This window comes from Haliaeetus leucocephalus, unplaced genomic scaffold (genome assembly GCF_000737465.1).
Source record: "Haliaeetus leucocephalus isolate CR32 unplaced genomic scaffold, Haliaeetus_leucocephalus-4.0 Scaffold195, whole genome shotgun sequence".
NCBI classification, from domain to species: Eukaryota; Metazoa; Chordata; class Aves; order Accipitriformes; family Accipitridae; genus Haliaeetus; species Haliaeetus leucocephalus.
In genome coordinates, this window is record NW_010972631.1 from 2,554,476 (window position 1) to 2,570,575 (window position 16,100).

General features: G+C 38.0%; 1 protein-coding gene across 2 annotated transcripts in view; it reads left to right on the forward strand.

Moving 5' to 3' along the window:
* Positions 1 to 16,100, forward strand: part of SNX14 (sorting nexin 14) — a 57,628-nt gene that overhangs the window by 27,856 nt on the left and 13,672 nt on the right. For both annotated transcript variants that reach the window (XM_010565731.1, XM_010565733.1), the window contains 8 exons: positions 3,405 to 3,431; positions 6,388 to 6,520; positions 11,783 to 11,984; positions 12,952 to 13,035; positions 13,172 to 13,272; positions 13,556 to 13,667; positions 15,474 to 15,514; positions 15,673 to 15,792. In XM_010565731.1, coding sequence (XP_010564033.1) covers positions 3,405 to 3,431; positions 6,388 to 6,520; positions 11,783 to 11,984; positions 12,952 to 13,035; positions 13,172 to 13,272; positions 13,556 to 13,667; positions 15,474 to 15,514; positions 15,673 to 15,792 — 820 coding nt within the window. The remainder of the gene's footprint in view (positions 1 to 3,404; positions 3,432 to 6,387; positions 6,521 to 11,782; positions 11,985 to 12,951; positions 13,036 to 13,171; positions 13,273 to 13,555; positions 13,668 to 15,473; positions 15,515 to 15,672; positions 15,793 to 16,100) is intronic.

Consider the following 16,100-nt stretch of genomic DNA (forward strand, 5'->3'; position numbering starts at 1 on the left):
AGGCGTAGAAGGCAGCTAGACTAAAGTGCATTTTTTTCCTATGTGACACTCCACTAGGAATGGTGACCTTAAAACACACTCCAGCTTCTGTCGAAGATGGCTACAGGGTTTCATCCAGATGTTTAAGTCTGCCTTCTGGTATCTTTCCCAAAATTATTCATGTCAAGGGTTGAAAGTATCCTGTCATACACTTCTTAAATCTAGTTAAAGTATGAAAACATTTAGGTCACCTCCTTGGTGCTTTGCTTTCTAAAACAGAAAGGGTGAAATTAGAGGCAGTCTCTACCTGGAGTTTTTGAAATACATCTCTGGCTACAAAATAAGCAAATCTTGTTTGGGGACTGTTACAACATATTCCCCTGGAGTTCAAACAGCATCCATAGCATTACTGAAAATGTATCTGGTTTACATTCTAGAACAATTTGAATGCCCTGAGTATATATGCTGGTTTATGATACAAATTCAATATTGGGGCCAGTTCCGTTTAATACCTTTATCAATGATCTGGATGAGGGGATCAAGTGCGCCCTCTGTAAGTTTGCAGGTTACACCAAGTTGGGGGGGAGGGCTGATCTGCTCGAGGGTAGGAAGGCTCTACAGAGGGATCTGGACAGGCTGGATTGATGGGCTGAGGCCAAGCGTATGAGGTTCAACAAGGCCAAGTGCCGGGTCCTGCACTTGGGTCACAACAACCCCATGCAGCGCTACAGGCTTGGGGAAGAGGGGCTGGAAAAGGACCTGGGGGTGCTGGTCGACAGCCGGCTGGATATGAGCCAGCAGTGTGCCCAGGTGGGCAAGAAGGCCAACGGCATCCTGGCCTGTGTCAGAAGTAGTGTGGCCAGCAGGAGCAGGGAGGTGATCGTCCCCTGTACTGGGCACTGGTGAGGCCGCACCTCGAGTCCTGTGTTGTTTTGGGCCCCTCACTACAGGAAAGACATGGAGGTGCTGGAGTGTGTCCAGAGAAGGGCAACCAAGCTGGTGAGGGGCCTGGAGCACAAGTCCTGTGAGGAGCGGCTGAGGGAACTGGGGTTGTTTAGTCTGGAGAAAAGGAGGCTGAGGGGAGACCTTATCACTCCCGACAACTACTTAAAGGGAGGTTGTAGTGAGGTGGGGGTCGGTCTCTTCTCCCAAGTAACAAGCAATAGGACAAGAGGAAATGGCCTCAAGTTGCACCAGGGGAGGTTTAGATTGGTTATTAGGAAAAATTTCTTCACCCAAAAGGGCTGTCAAGCATTGGAACAGGCTGCCCAGGGAAGTGGTGGAGTCACCATCCCTGGAGGTATTCAAAAAGCGCGTAGACAAGGCACTTCAGGACATGGTTGAGTAGGCATGGTTGACGGTTGGACTAGATGATCTTAAATGTCTTTTCCAACCTAAACAATTCTATGCGTCTATACCGTATGTTCCTGAAGTGGTGCCTTAGTGATTATTTCCATGAAACAGAGGTCCTATCTGAGATCCTATCTGAAAGTAGTTTGCCTTGTTGCTTTGGAGTTTCCCTCTGCAGAATCTGGTACAGACAGTCACTGCCATGGGGGAAAAAAAAGGTTACTCATGGAATTATTCCAGATGTTATCCATATGCACATACCTTACCCAGCCTTCTCTTCCCTATTCTAGCATTAGTTGCAGTTGAGAGTAATTATATGCAAAGAGACGAGTTTTGTTTTCCATATCTTTGATGCTTTGCTAGGGATACTGCGTGTGTATTGCATAGATACCGCTGGTTAAAAAGATCAAGTAGTAGATCTGAAACTCCAGTGAAATGTACATGCGTGTAATGTGTTGAAAGATTTCAGTTATTGTAAGACAAGAAAATTATAGAGCAGTTTCTAGAAAATACAAGTGGGAAAGTAGGAAAAAGTGACTATCAGTGTGTAATTTCTGGTTTGAATGACTTCTTTGAACTGTACAAAATAATCATAGCTTTTTGTGTACAGATAGGACAAATAAGGTGCTATGAAAACTGTTAAGGTAATAGATGAGAAATCCCAAGTATTTCTGGAGTGTAAAGAAGTCACACTGACGCTATTCTGATAACTTGATAACTAGCTGTGGTTGTCAACAGTTTAACTCTGTAACTGATATTTTCCACCTAATGTTTAACGTGTGTGGCCAATGAAAACTGATGTTTTAAGTTCCAATTCTGGTGACTTAATTTTGGGTGTGTGGAAGAGAGGACAAGAATTCCCTCTTCCTCTCATATTTATGTATCTGTAATACATTACTACGTTACTTAAGGGTATTCTGTGTTGGCAGTCTAACAGAAACAGAAAAGCCGTTATGTGATATAAATTCCCAGATTTCTGCATAGCTGTTTATCTGCCTTGATTTTTTACACACCATGACCACATATAGAAATAGATGTATCCAGATTTCTCATCCTTGGGATAGCAATAAAATTAAAATATTATTCAAGTAAAGAACCAAGTAGAAAAGATATTAACAATTTTGGGGAGTGGTTAGGAGTAAAACCCACAGAATTTAGTCTGTAAACAGCTGTGTGCAGTGTAATTCTTTGTCACCATCAGTTCCAACTTGACAGGTTATGTTTCCAGTTTCATGGTTAACATGACTAAAGACAGTGTAAGATGCCTTAGAATCAGTTCCTCTTGTAAAACAAAATGTAAAATTTGACTATTTTAATATTTTTGTCCAGAATTCAGTAGCTCCAGTGAATTAAAATTGTGTGGGATGACTATGTTTATGGTTAATCCATTTAAAGATCTCTGTTGGAATTACTGAGTTGATGGCTGAGGTATTGGTTTCATGTACCAGGTTATGTAGAATGTCAAATATACATGACAGTTCTTAAAACCTGTGAAATAAAAAAAAAAAAAAAAAAAAAAAATATTTTAATAGTGGTTTTTACTATATCTAACACAGGGAAGTGGGGGTGGTGTTATTACATAAAATAAGTCCACAGCCTTTTCTTTGTATTGGCTAAATGAATTATATTCCTACGTGACTTCTGAACATAGGTTATAGAAAAAGTTAGCTGCCTGTTTGGCACTACAGGTAACTTTAAGAATGAAAGTTGTTCTCTATAAATTGGTAGCTGCTTGTGCTGAATGTCAGTGAAGACCTGAAAGTTTCAATAACTGAGGTTTTAAATTCAAAGGTCAAGATTGTGGTGATGAAATGTGCAGGTACCATTTGCATTTCACTTTCTTAGAATTTTAGGTCAGGAACTCCTAATTGTACGACGTTTTTTATTAATCTGTAGTGATAGTCAAAGCCTATTCAGTGTTGTTGGGATAGGTCTGTCAAATTTGGGTTGTTTTGGTTTTTGGTTGTTTTGGTTTTTGGTTGGTGTTTTGTTTTTTTGTTTTTGGGTTTTTTTTTCTTTCTTTTAACATTACTTTCTCCTGGGCTCTGAGGTGATTTATGTGCCTGTTGTTGCAGAAGTAGCCTGAGTTTGGATGACTTCCGGTAAGTCTATCTAACACTTGATAAATGTTCTGTGTTAGTTACGCCACATCTATCATGACTGCATCATACAGCCTTTATAACAGCAATTAACTGTCCATTTTATTTGTAAAAAAACATGTGAATGGTCCTGTCTGGACTAAACTGCATTTTTTCGCACAATAAGCTTTACTCTCTCCATGTCCTCTTCACGAGTGTTTAGAAATTGCTTAATTACTAATTTCAGAAGGTTGCAATATATTAATATTGTTTGCCGTTAATGATTTGTGTGTTGTTATTAGTTTTGAAATATATTTGCATAACTTGAAGCTTTTTTTTTTGTTGGCCTGTGACTGCTAGCTGCTCCAAAATTTCCTTTACTCCATGTCACATTTCCAGATCCTGTTTGAGGTGTTATCCACTTAACTGCTTGTTTTATCTTGCACAGCTGTGTCCAGATGACCATTGCCTAACATTGCATGCAAATATAACCATTTTTTGAATATTATCAAGCACTCAGAACCAGCAATTCCCTAAATTGGTTCTCTGCAGCTTTTCTTGTGTCTGTTATAGGTTTGATTAAAACTTACGTTATTTTTTAAAATTTGCTCTAGGTAGTCTGTGATCACCCATTAATGCCTTAATAGCTGATTTGTTTTCTCGTTATTCATGCCTCTTCAAATACTTGCTATCCAAACTCAGAAAACAATTTTTTTGTTATGGGCTTTTCCTTAGAATTTGTCAGAGCATCAGTATTTCATATATTACTTATACATTCTTGAGTCTTGAGGGAACATTATCAAGGTATAGGGACACTTTTTATCTTTTATGTGCCAGTTCAGTGTATTGAGTTATATATAACTTGCTAGAGTGTTGAGCAATAAGAAGTACTTGAGATGTAAGTGCAGTTCATTGATCTATATTAGATTTTCGTTCTGATAACTGTTTCTTTGTTTGTATTTTTTGTCCTTGCTCAGCTTCTTCAAAATTTTGATCATCCTGTTGTCTGTCCGTCTCTGCTAACATCCACAGATTTTTTTTTCCCATGCTCATCTAATTTGGTTTGTGCTCTGCGTGCTTGCTCAAGGATTTTTGCCAGACCAGTCCTGTGTTCTCTCCATGCATTGTTCACCATGTGTCTGTGTACCCTCTTATTCACCAGTTTGTGTTCTGAATTTGTGTCTCTTCCTGTGAAGAGAATCCCATCCTAGTTTGTTACTTTATACCTGTTCCAGTTTAGTGATTGCTCTGTACTTACTAGGTGGGATCTTTGGGCTCGGCATTAGGGCAGGAATGGGTGGTTCCTATCTATCAGGTTTAGTCCTGGCCCCATACAGCTCAGTACTGCGGATCAAAGCAGGAAAGAACTGATCTGAGCCTGGAGTACTCTTATCAAATCTTTAAGCTTGTGCAAATTAATGTTTTTGCTCAAAATCTTGAGAACTGCAGAAGTTTTCACAGGAATGATGAAAACTTCTTCAAGGGTCAAGCCAGAGGTCTGAAGTGTTAACCTTTTAGAAAAGCTGTCAAGTTTTGTTTGAATAAGGTTTGTATTTTGCTAGCCCAGTGTTTAAGCTCTTGAACAAGAATCAGGTAGGTCCCCAAGTTCAGTTCAGCACAATAACATATAGAAGAAATTGTTTTAAAATGGAGTAAAATTGTTCAAACATGGATTGAGAGTACAAACAGCCGAGCAACCTTATCTTTGTTTAGCAGAGATATATAAGATAGATGGTGCCTGTCTGCTTTGGAGCTGATAATAATATGAGATAGAAAAAGTAAAATATTTGGAAAAATAGTGGATTGTTTACACAATTTTAGTGATGTACACAGTCTGGGTAAAATTATAAACAGGAAGGCCATTAGTAACATGCACATGCATGTTTTGAGTCAACAGCTGATGCTGTCAGCATGGTTTTATGGGCGATGAAGATGCTTTACCTGCTGGTCTCTGCTGTTCTGTTGGTACTATTTTTTTGTTTTAAAGGAAAAAGAAACACTTGGGATATTTTTTGGTCCTCTAAAGTACTAATTGTGCTTTTAATCTCAGTAATCTATAAAGTTCTTTTGAGTCTTTGATTCTGCAGTTCACAGTATTGATTTTTAACTTACCTATCAACTGTATTTATTGAATCAACATAAGTAACCTTAGGCTGATCCCATATTCAACAAAGACGTTTTTCTTTGCAGAATTACTAGCATTTCTACATAAGAAATAATCTTCAGTGTCAAGTCTTGTGTAAGGGCATAAGAAATTTGTTCTCTCAGTAAGGAGTGCACTTCCTGCCCAATTATCTTTCTTTTTCTATACCTTGTTGCTTTCTGGATGCTTTGTCCTAAGTGGCAAGACTTTAAAAAGTCTTCACCTTTCAGTCAGACTGGCTCATCAAGCCAAGATTCTTCAGTTGTATCTGCTTTCTCTCATGCTTAGTCTTGCTCCTTTCACATTCTTTTTGTCTGTCCCTAATGCTTAAAAGTCAAGATCTATCTTGAATCATATGTGCTTGTAAAATTCTGGGATGTTTATGTAAAAAAGTGCATCTAACTACACCATTTACAGTACTTGGCAAGAGTGGATAAATATTTAAATATAAGTACATGGAAAAGGACAGAGTTAGTCACCTTCTTGGTGTGCGTGCCTGCAGCATATGACAGTTCTGCTGTCAAAACAAAATTGTTTTGCATAGTTAATTGTTTATTCTGTCTTGCATTTCTGGGATACTATTGTTAAGTGTTAATGTTTGCTCATGGTTAAACATATGGGAATCCCATATCTCTTAAAAGTGTAATTAAGAAGCTTTGCTGATTTGATCAGAGAACAAATTTGCCATAAATGAATTTCAATTTAAGTGGAATTGTAAATATATTGGCTACTTGTTTATGAAGTTGTCTTTCTTTTCTGTAAATGACGTGCAATGGCCTACTGAGCTGCTGTGTAGTAATGTCCCTTGTTTGTGAACTCTGGCTTCTGTAATCTTAGGACCACACAGAAGAGAGGGGAATCATTTGGAATCAGCAGAATAGGCAACAAAATAAAAGGTGTATTCAAGAGTTCTGCAATGGAAGGAGCTATGTTGCCTAACTATAACTTAAATGAAGGAGAAGATGACTTTGTGAGTAAAAGCTTTAAATTTGTCTAAGTCTTTGTTGTTGGTGGTTTTTTTTTTCTTTCCTCATTTGAAAATGTTAAGTTTCTGCCTTTACCTCTGTTTTACTTCACTGCTGTGTTTCCATGTGCTGGCTTCTCATTAACTTGCCTTGTTTTCCCTGTATTCATTCACAAGGCAAGGCCACACTCCAGTTAGTGTGCCTTGCAGCTTATTGCTTTAGTACAGAGAAATACTAAAAATAGTGGTGTCAGACATTTTTGTAAGCAATGAATTTTTCTCTAAAAACTTACCATGACATTTTATAATTCTGGATAATAAGGTATGCATGCATGGCTTTTCATCTGAAGCTTGCCACAAGACCTTAAAACCATAGAGAAAGAGTGGAGAACTTGCTGTCAGGTTAGTCTGTGATGCAGCATTTTCTCTAAGATCATGAGCCAATAGTACTTTCTCATTTGTGTTGGGTGTCTCACTGAACTAATGTTTTTCTTTCATGCTAAACAGCAATGAATAGAGCTAATGGTAGAATTACTGCATGGGACATTGGTATCTGAAGCACAGTTGCGGGACAAATGAAAAATTTTAAAAAGGGAAGAGGAGGGAATTGGTCAGAAGCTATTCGTAGTCATGTTTTTTTTATAGTGTGTCTGCCAATTCAACCTTTTGTACTTGTTCCTAACAAACAACACATTTAAGCATTTATCACCTTGATAAACTACTAGTTCATTTTCCACAGCCTAAAGATGAAAGTGTAAGCATGAGTTTATATTATTCACCTCGTTCAGAATTGCTTTCAGAAGAGGGAGGAGTGAAAAAAAACCGCTATTCTCTCTACAGGCTAAAATCTTCATATGTGTCATGCCTTTAAGGGGACAGAACTGTTGCAATTAATTTCTTGGACAGTTCTTGTTGTTGTAACTTCTCTCTTTTTGAGATGAGATTCTAATGAAAGTGGGTTAATTTTGCAGCATTGCTGCTGTAAATTCTGCTAGCGAAAGATCGTGGAAGTATAATTCCCCTGTAGGAGAGGAATTAGTAGAAGTATAATTGAAGCAGTGGAGCTCAAAGAAGGAATATGTTTTTGTGCCAGAGCACAAGAAGTTACTTGTGAGAAGTTCCTGAATTCAGCGAGGGAGACAGACAATAGAGTGTCTAATCCTTATTAAGGAAGGCTTTTGACTGGGCAGAATGATTTTAGCTTAGGCAAGTATGGAAAGTTTTAAGTGCAGCATAGTCTCAAATCCTTTCTTTAAATAAAGGGAGGATACTACATTTTTGCTAAAATCACCTTAGACAAAATTTGGAAAATACCTAAGTCCCTTCACTTGGTATGTGTGGATGGGAAGAAGAAACGGGAAAAGAAAACACTAAACTGTTCTAAGGTTACTGTGCATCTGAACAGCTGGACAGAGCCATGACTTCACTTTATGAGTGAATACTGAATATACTGAATTCAACACTAATAATGTCACAATAAGTGCTGAGGTACAGTTTCCTAGCAGGCATCACAGGGTCAGAGGAAGAGCTCTCTGGGACAAGAAAAATGTGATCAGGGAAATGACAGTATAATTGTTAAGATGGTGGTAGTGCAGTATATGACTTAGCAACTTTTTGATTAGCTGATGTACCGAGGATATGGGAGTTATTTCCTTCTACACAGATCCTGATTAGTTATTTAAGTAATTGGTGTTAATGTAAGCTTGGTGGATTCAAGGTAAATGTAAAGAATGGCAGTGAAATGGAGTTCTGTGCATTGGGACAGAAACTGAACAATGTCTTTGCTTTTTTTTTTTTTTTTTGACAAAAGTCATGTTGGTTGCTGTTAAAGCCTATAGGAAACATGTATTTAGTCTAAGGAAATCATGTAGGGTTAGAAATATGTGTTAGCAGCTTTCTGTGGCTCTGGGCAGCAGCTTTGTAAGCTGCTAACATGGTAATAGTAATTCCATGAAACCACACTGAATCTTTGTCAGCCAAATTTTAAATACAGCACAAGATACTCTGCGTATTAAAGCACAGGTATTATTCTCAAGGCATCCAGAAGACCTGTAGACTTGAATTTGTGGCTTTGTTGGATAAAACAAATGGAAAGAGGCAACCTGTAACTATTATAGGCTGGTGATCTGTTCAGAAAGAGAATTAAAACCCCCAGAAATTCATGCTTCCTGGCTTACAGTTAATGTAGGTGCTGTGGTTGTCGTAGTGGAAAAGCCTGCAAATTTATATAGGATTTTTACCTAGAAGTCAGGTGAGGGATCTGGTGAAAAGAGGTTATGAGCGTGTGAAACTTTGCTGATGATCCAATACAACCTCCAAAGGGCCGAGTGAAGAGGTTATGGTCCCTTTATGAGCAGTTCAGGAAACGACTGACCCGTACCTGCTCTAAGCCTTGTCCTAACTCTGCCATGTATGAAACTAAATAAATGGTAGGAGATGAGAGCTTCAAGCAGTGGTAAATTAAAAAAAAATTAAAAAAAGAAGGAATCAGAAAATGTAGGCAAGAGTTGAGGTTTTGATCCAGTCCATGCCTATGCATTTAGTTTAGTCAAAAACTACAGAATCAAATAAGCCTGAGTCTTTCTGGAATGATCTTGCATTTTTGCAAGGACGTCCTAGCGGAGGCTATATATTTAGTGCTAATGCAAATATACACAATTAGTCAGGACAGATTATAAAGTGTTAATTTTGGCAGCCCATAGCTCAGGCTCACAGGGTGCGGGAGTGAGTGCAAATTGCACCCAGTTCATGCTGCCCGGTCTGCAGAAACTCAGCTGTTGTTGACTTGGAGTTACTATCCTGAAAGATTGTTCTGCTGTTTCTAGCCAGTGGTGACAACCGTGCAGAGCCTGGGGAAGGGGGAAAATGAGGGTAAGACCTCATACAGAAGACTTTGTAGATGTAAAGCTACCTGACAACCCTATTGTTGTGGTTCAGAGAGCATCTGTCCTATTTATTCCGTTCTTCTATCCAAGTTTGTCTTGCAGTTTGTTAGCCCTAATTGTTCATTCCAGGCTGGGGTTATTTTTGTTAATAACCCCACAGCACAGCCTGTGATTTAGCTCTCAAATTGTGAACCACCTTAGCTGAGTGTGGTCTCTGTGCAGCGGCAACTGATACTGTTCTTTGCCTGTCACGGTTTCTCTTTTCATTGAATAAACCGGGTAAGTGGAAGCAAAAAGGTGTTTTGAAGAGATTCAGTCAGTGGATCTACAGACATCTGCTTTGGAAGACAGTGGTCCACACTGTAAGGAGTTTGAGGGTCATTTCAGTACTATGCAAAGGCAAAATGAAACTGAACAAAGATTGCTCATGTGTGTTGAACCATTTACGTTTCAGCTGCAGTTGAGTCATGATAATGTGAGTATTGTAGCACAGACACAGCCAAAATTATTTCAGGGATAATGTATTGCCTTAATCTGTTAATTAGATTATCCCAATACAGGCAAAACTTGTTAAACCACCTAGGTTTGGCCTTTAGGGGAATTTGGCTTTAAATTATGAAGCTAAAGGAGAAGAACTTGAAAGCGAGATTCATGCTTTCCAGTTTGCTATGGTTTCACGTTGTAAATTCCTATGTTAAAATCTCCTATTGTAACAATGGGCAGTACTTTCAAGTCTCTATGTGAGACTTACTAAAAGAATATACTTCTGAATTGTCATTTAACTCTAACCTGTCTCGACATAATTAATAGTTCTGTATGTTGTGGTGGGAAGAGCGGGGTGCTGACCACCGCTGCAGTGGGTGCAGGCTGGAAGCAGGACAATGGGCTTGGGCATTGCTCCTTGCCAGGCAGCGCCTGCCTCCCTGCAGGGTCGCAGTGTTTTAGAAGCCCTTGCAGTGTGACAGCAGACTAAATTAGATTCAAACAATTTCATTTTTTTTCAGGGAAATAGGACTATTCTTTTTTCACCTGCTTGCCTACACTTGTGAAAATACAAGAACTCTTCTCCAGCACATCTTTAGTGAGGGGTAATCTCCCCACAGATTCTGCATTCCGCTTTGAGTCCTATTTGAGTCTAAGGCTGGCCCTAATCTTCCTTCTCACAGTTGCCGTCTTCTCATTTGCAAAATAATTTTCATTACTTTGGGTCATTTTCTTATTATTCTTTTTTTCTGTGTGGTGAAGATGAAATCAGGTTAAGCATTGTTTGCAGAAATAAATAGCTTTCCAAGAGTAGCTGTTGAAGCTTGGATTTTTCACTTTAGATATTCAAGATAATATTTCTGTTGTTTATGGTCCTAAAAGATTTGTAGCACTTCTTTTGTCATTGCTGGGGACCTGAGAATTCGGTGTGCTGTGTGGTACTTGGTGATTCATTACCTGTGGGCAGTTCAGCCTGTCTGTGATGAGCAGTGTTGGGAGCGTAAAGTGAATGTTGGTGTGGTGCTGGGGCTGCAGTTCAAGTTTGAAAGGATTTCTTCAGCATTCACGTGGCACCGCTTCTAAGGTCTGCTTGCATATGGAAAAATCAGCGTTGTGTTTCATGGCGTAGAGTCTGAGTTTATGAACTCCATGCACTGGAGCTGCCCTACGTGCAGCCAGCAAGGGTTAGGTCCATGCTGCTCCCTGGTGTGTCTGTTTCTGGGAGTGTGCTGCTGAAACTGGAGCTGATGGGGAATGTAGTAATGCTTATGATGGCTTTGCTTAAAATAGCTCTGGGCTGTGGGAATAATTCAGTCTCAGTCGTGGTTGTGTTGCACCTTGCAGAGCAAGTCAGATTCACGTGTCCACAACATACTCTGTTGCACTTGGCTGTGGGAGTGGGAGACCTGCTAGCTTGGTGCACTGTTGGCTTCTGTCTCTTGTGTTTAGATAGCTTCTTGGCCTGACTTAGTAGACTCAAGTCTTCAATTTGGGTCCTAGTATGCTGGAAAATGCAGTGCATCTAAATCTGCTGGACCCAAGCTGTTTCCTGTAGCATTCAGTCTGTGTGAGACGCATTCTGCCAGCTGTCTCCTTTAGTACTTCTATTCTCTCTCCCCCTTTTATTTTTTCCCTGAAGTATCAGATACGGAACTTGATAGTGCTATAAAAACTTTCAGATCTCACTAAAAGTTGCTAACTTCAAATTTGCACTGGATCTAAAAATAGAAGTTCCTCTACATGGAAACTCCATTAATGAAATGGTCTTTTTGTTCCTTTATTACTTAGTGACACATACTTAAAGACTCAATTTGTGTTTCATTATCATATATAAGTTTTGCAAAGGTAGACTGAACCAATTAAAAAAGAACTGTAGATCTTGATGTGTGAATCTTTACAGATTGAAGAAGGCGTTATGGTGATGGAAGATGATTCTCCTGAGGAGGCTGTTAGTACCCCAAATACACCTCGCAACCTTGCCGCATGGAAAATTAGCATCCCATATGTAGATTTTTTTGATGATCCCTCCTTGGAAAGAAAAGACAGAAAGGAGAGAATTCCTGTGTTCTGCATTGATGTAGAGAGAAACGATAGAAGGGCAGGTATGCAGTGTTGTGGATAAATAAAATGTCATTTAAAAATGAACTCAAAATATTCTAGTATGCTGTATTCTGATGGCTGTTGCAGTGTATTTTGCATACATGTTCTTCTGATTTTGAAATAATAACTTGAAAATCCGAAGGAAACGTGTTTGAGGGCTAAATGATCTCATGTACTATTTGCAAGTAAGAACTGACTCCTCAGCACAAATCAGTTCCATTTAGACTTCATGCCGAAGCTTGAGATTTTTCTCTTTCCAAAAATATTAATCCTATGATTCATATTAATAAACACTTGGCATACTTTTCTTTCAGCCACTCTGAACTTTGGAATAATGAACAGTAAATAACTTTTTATGTAACCTTAAAATATGGTTCTTAGGAAGTGAAAATGTTTTAGCTTATTGGGAACCATCCTGGCTTGCAGGTAGTTTATCAGTATCTAGATAGCAGTACATCTATATTGAGTGGGGAAAACAGCATCATCCTGGGGCTGCATAGATCTGTTTAGTCAAACTAATACTTCCACAATAAGCAGGAACTTTTTAAGAGTTATTTAGTGATATCTTCCAGGAGGAAGAATGATCAGGATTCAAGTTTATGGTGCAGAAGACTGTATTCAACAAGTAGTAGTATTTCTGTAAATCATTTGGTTAGAAGTTTGAAAGTAGATCTAACATAGTTGGCCCTAATAAACTTTGAAGTTATGCAGCACTCCATTTTTTAGATTTTAGAGATCCTCTAAATGAGATGATACTAGTACCATATCTGTCTACCAGCTATGAATTTTAATTTAACACTTAAATTACTTGGCTGGGATTTTTTTTTTAATGTTACTGCAATATGGGGGACTAGTATCATTGAGGTTTTTCCTACAATAATCCAGCATATGTTTGCAGTTGCTTAATTTGTCTCTCGAGTGGCATAAAGCCTGGTTTGTTTTTAACATTGTATTTTTCTTTTTCCCCAGTTGGGCATGAACCTGAACACTGGTCTGTCTACAGGCGGTATCTTGAATTTTATGTGCTTGAGTCAAAGCTAACAGAATTTCATGGTATGTTCTCCATCATCTGGAAAGCCACTTTCCCACTGCTGTGATTATCATTCAGTACTGAGCTGAAATTTAAAATAATGAAATCAATGTTTGCTGCATTACAAGAATAATTTTATCTCCTTGATATCTTTATTAGGCACGTTTCCTGATGCTCAGCTTCCCTCAAAGAGAATCATTGGCCCCAAGAACTACGAGTTCTTAAAATCTAAGAGAGAGGAGTTTCAGGAATACCTGCAGGTATCAAACAAACTTTTGGAGTAAAGAATATTCTAAAACTAATGATACAAAGCTAATAAAAGAATAACTGCTTTTTTTTTTATTTCCAAGTAACTTGAGTTATAGAAAGGGTTCAAGTGGGCAAATAAAACTTGTTTCATGTGACTGAAAACAGAAATCTTTTGTGAATGACAGTATCTATGGTAATATAGTGCTCTTTGAGTATCTTTTTGCTATAGAGAAACAGATTTTTAAAGATTAGTTTTAAAGTACTTGTACTTCTTTCTTTCCTTCTGTCTCAAAGAAACTTCTGCAACATCCAGAATTAAGTAACAGCCAGCTTTTAGCTGACTTCCTGTCCCCTAATGGAGGAGAGACTCAGTTTCTTGATAAAATGTTGCCTGATGTGAATCTTGGTATGTAATACGCTAGTTGTTTATGCTGACAAATAGTAATATTGTAGATACCATGATTGAATGATAGTAGTAATGAATAGGTAACTCTTGTGTAAGGATATGGATGTGGGAAATAAGAACTCTGCTCCATCACAGCCCTTAAAATTATAGCTCAGCAAGCAAGACATGCTGATACTTTTTCCTTGAAGAAAAAGGACATTTTGAGATTATGGAAAAAAGTATTTAAGTGGTTGCTTTTGAATCTTTGTGTCAGCAAGCAAGGTGATAAGATTTCTGTAACAAATTTCATAGTTTAAGAAGACTTACGGTATCGTCAGGGGTCAAATCTCCACAAGTCAGTCATTATTTACAGGTGTGATGGTATAAACGATTTAATATAAAGTACCTTTGGCTGTTAGTTGATGAAAATCTGTTTATTTTAATCTGAAAATGGCAATATTTAATATTTCTAGTATTAGCTAGAGCTCTTAATATGAGCTACTTAGCAGCATTTGAGGCAGTGGTGCATGTGATACAGGCAGGCCAAATGGAAATTAAGAAGTTGAGAAATTCTTGCTGTCTAATGTAATGGTTGATAACAAATCCAAAAAGCAGACTGAAGCATGACTTTACAGCTTGGCTGCAATGTGGCTGTCTCAGGATAGTGAGCCTGAGCTGGTAAGGTCAACCTCACGGCCATTCTGTCTTCATGTATTGTAGCACTTGTGGTTCTGGCACCAGGGTGTCCAGCAAAGCCATGTCTGAACTGTGCCACTGCATTTCTGCTTCCCCCAGTCATGGTGTGAACCTGCTGAGGTGGCCGTTCTCTTAGAGTGCTTAGTAAGTTCTGCAATGAGATTTTGGTGGTCATCCTCCAGCTAAAGGGTTTTGTTTTGTTTCAGACCTCCCCTCTAGATCCAGCTCTACATTGTTAAAAAAAGCTTATAATGATGGTGTTTACTGTAATGCATCTCATGTCTGAGACTGTGCTTCTCTTCAATAAACGTCATTTTAACAAGCCTTGGCATTTCAGTAGGGCTTTTTGTGAGAATGAGCAATTTTATTATGATCGTTTGATCATTGTACATAATTTTTGTTGTAAGTTAAAAATGTAATGACATGTAGATAAGAAAAATATTACTGTAAATGCAGTGCTTAAAATAAAACCAATCCTAGACACTTTCATTTTTCAGCATTCAAAGTTACTGTGCTGTATCCTGATAGCCTTAACAGGACAGAAGAGCTGATTTTTAAGGCCACAGCTGTAGCCTGTCCAATTTGTAAAACTTTAGTCACCAGTATTTTCAAGACTGGATCCTTCCAGAATCTCTCCAGATTAGCTGATCTTTTCAGGGAGAGAGGTGAATCTCAGTTTTTGTGATTTCTTTTGTGATGAATGTTTATGAAGGATGAATAACTTAAATACAGAAAATTATGCCTATACTGGTGTCATATAGTACTGCTGGTATGGTGCTACAGCTATGTATGTTTGAGCCTCTAGAAAAATTAAAGGCAGATCTAGAGTACTTTGCTTTTTCTAAAAAAAACTTTTCAGATAATCACCTGTATATTTTTTATATTTTGATAAAAAGATATTTTGAGTATCTTTTTTTGAAGAGTACTAAGCATTAAATTATAAGCTGTATATGTGGAAGACTTTATTTTCATAGCTTATTGTGCCAAATTAAAAAAAATACAGATTTCAAAAACTATTGTATTTTTAAATTAAATTCTAGACAATGAGTACATAAAATGTAGCAGAGCAAAATGTCTTTAAGATCTGGCAGTGATAACACAAAGTTTTTATTTGTTTGTTTCTAATTATAGGTAAAATTATAAAATCTGTTCCAGGAAAGCTGATGAAAGAGGTGAGTAAGTCTTCCAGGTTGCCAACATTTTAACTTCAAGAACTAATTTTGTGTGCTTACTAACTTATAGGCTAGTAAAAAATTTGTTTGGAAACTCAGTATTTTGTTTTTCTTTCTATAATTATGCAAGTGACAGTTTCACTCATATCTTATTTCAGAAAGGTCAGCATTTGGAGCCATTCATCATGAATTTTATCAACTCCTGTGAATCTCCCAAGCCTAAACCAAGTAGGCCTGAACTTACCATTTTGAGTCCCACTTCTGAAAACAACAAGAAGGTACAGTAAATCATCTTCCTTCCCCACTTTACAGGAGTGGGGAAAATTGACCATACTCTGAAAATGCAAAGAATAAACAGAAAAAAAATCATAAATATAACAGTTCACCTATTCTGCCTTCTCTTTTCACATGAGAGAGAACAGTAGTGCAGAGAGCTTTGTCATCTTCTGTCTTGTAAATATCTTAGTCTGAATTACTTTTGAGGGTTGTGGGTTTTTTTTTTTCATTTTGGCTTTTTTTTTTTTTTTTAAATTCTTACTGGATTTGGAGATGAGAATACAGAGTAGAGACCCTGGGAAGTAGAGAG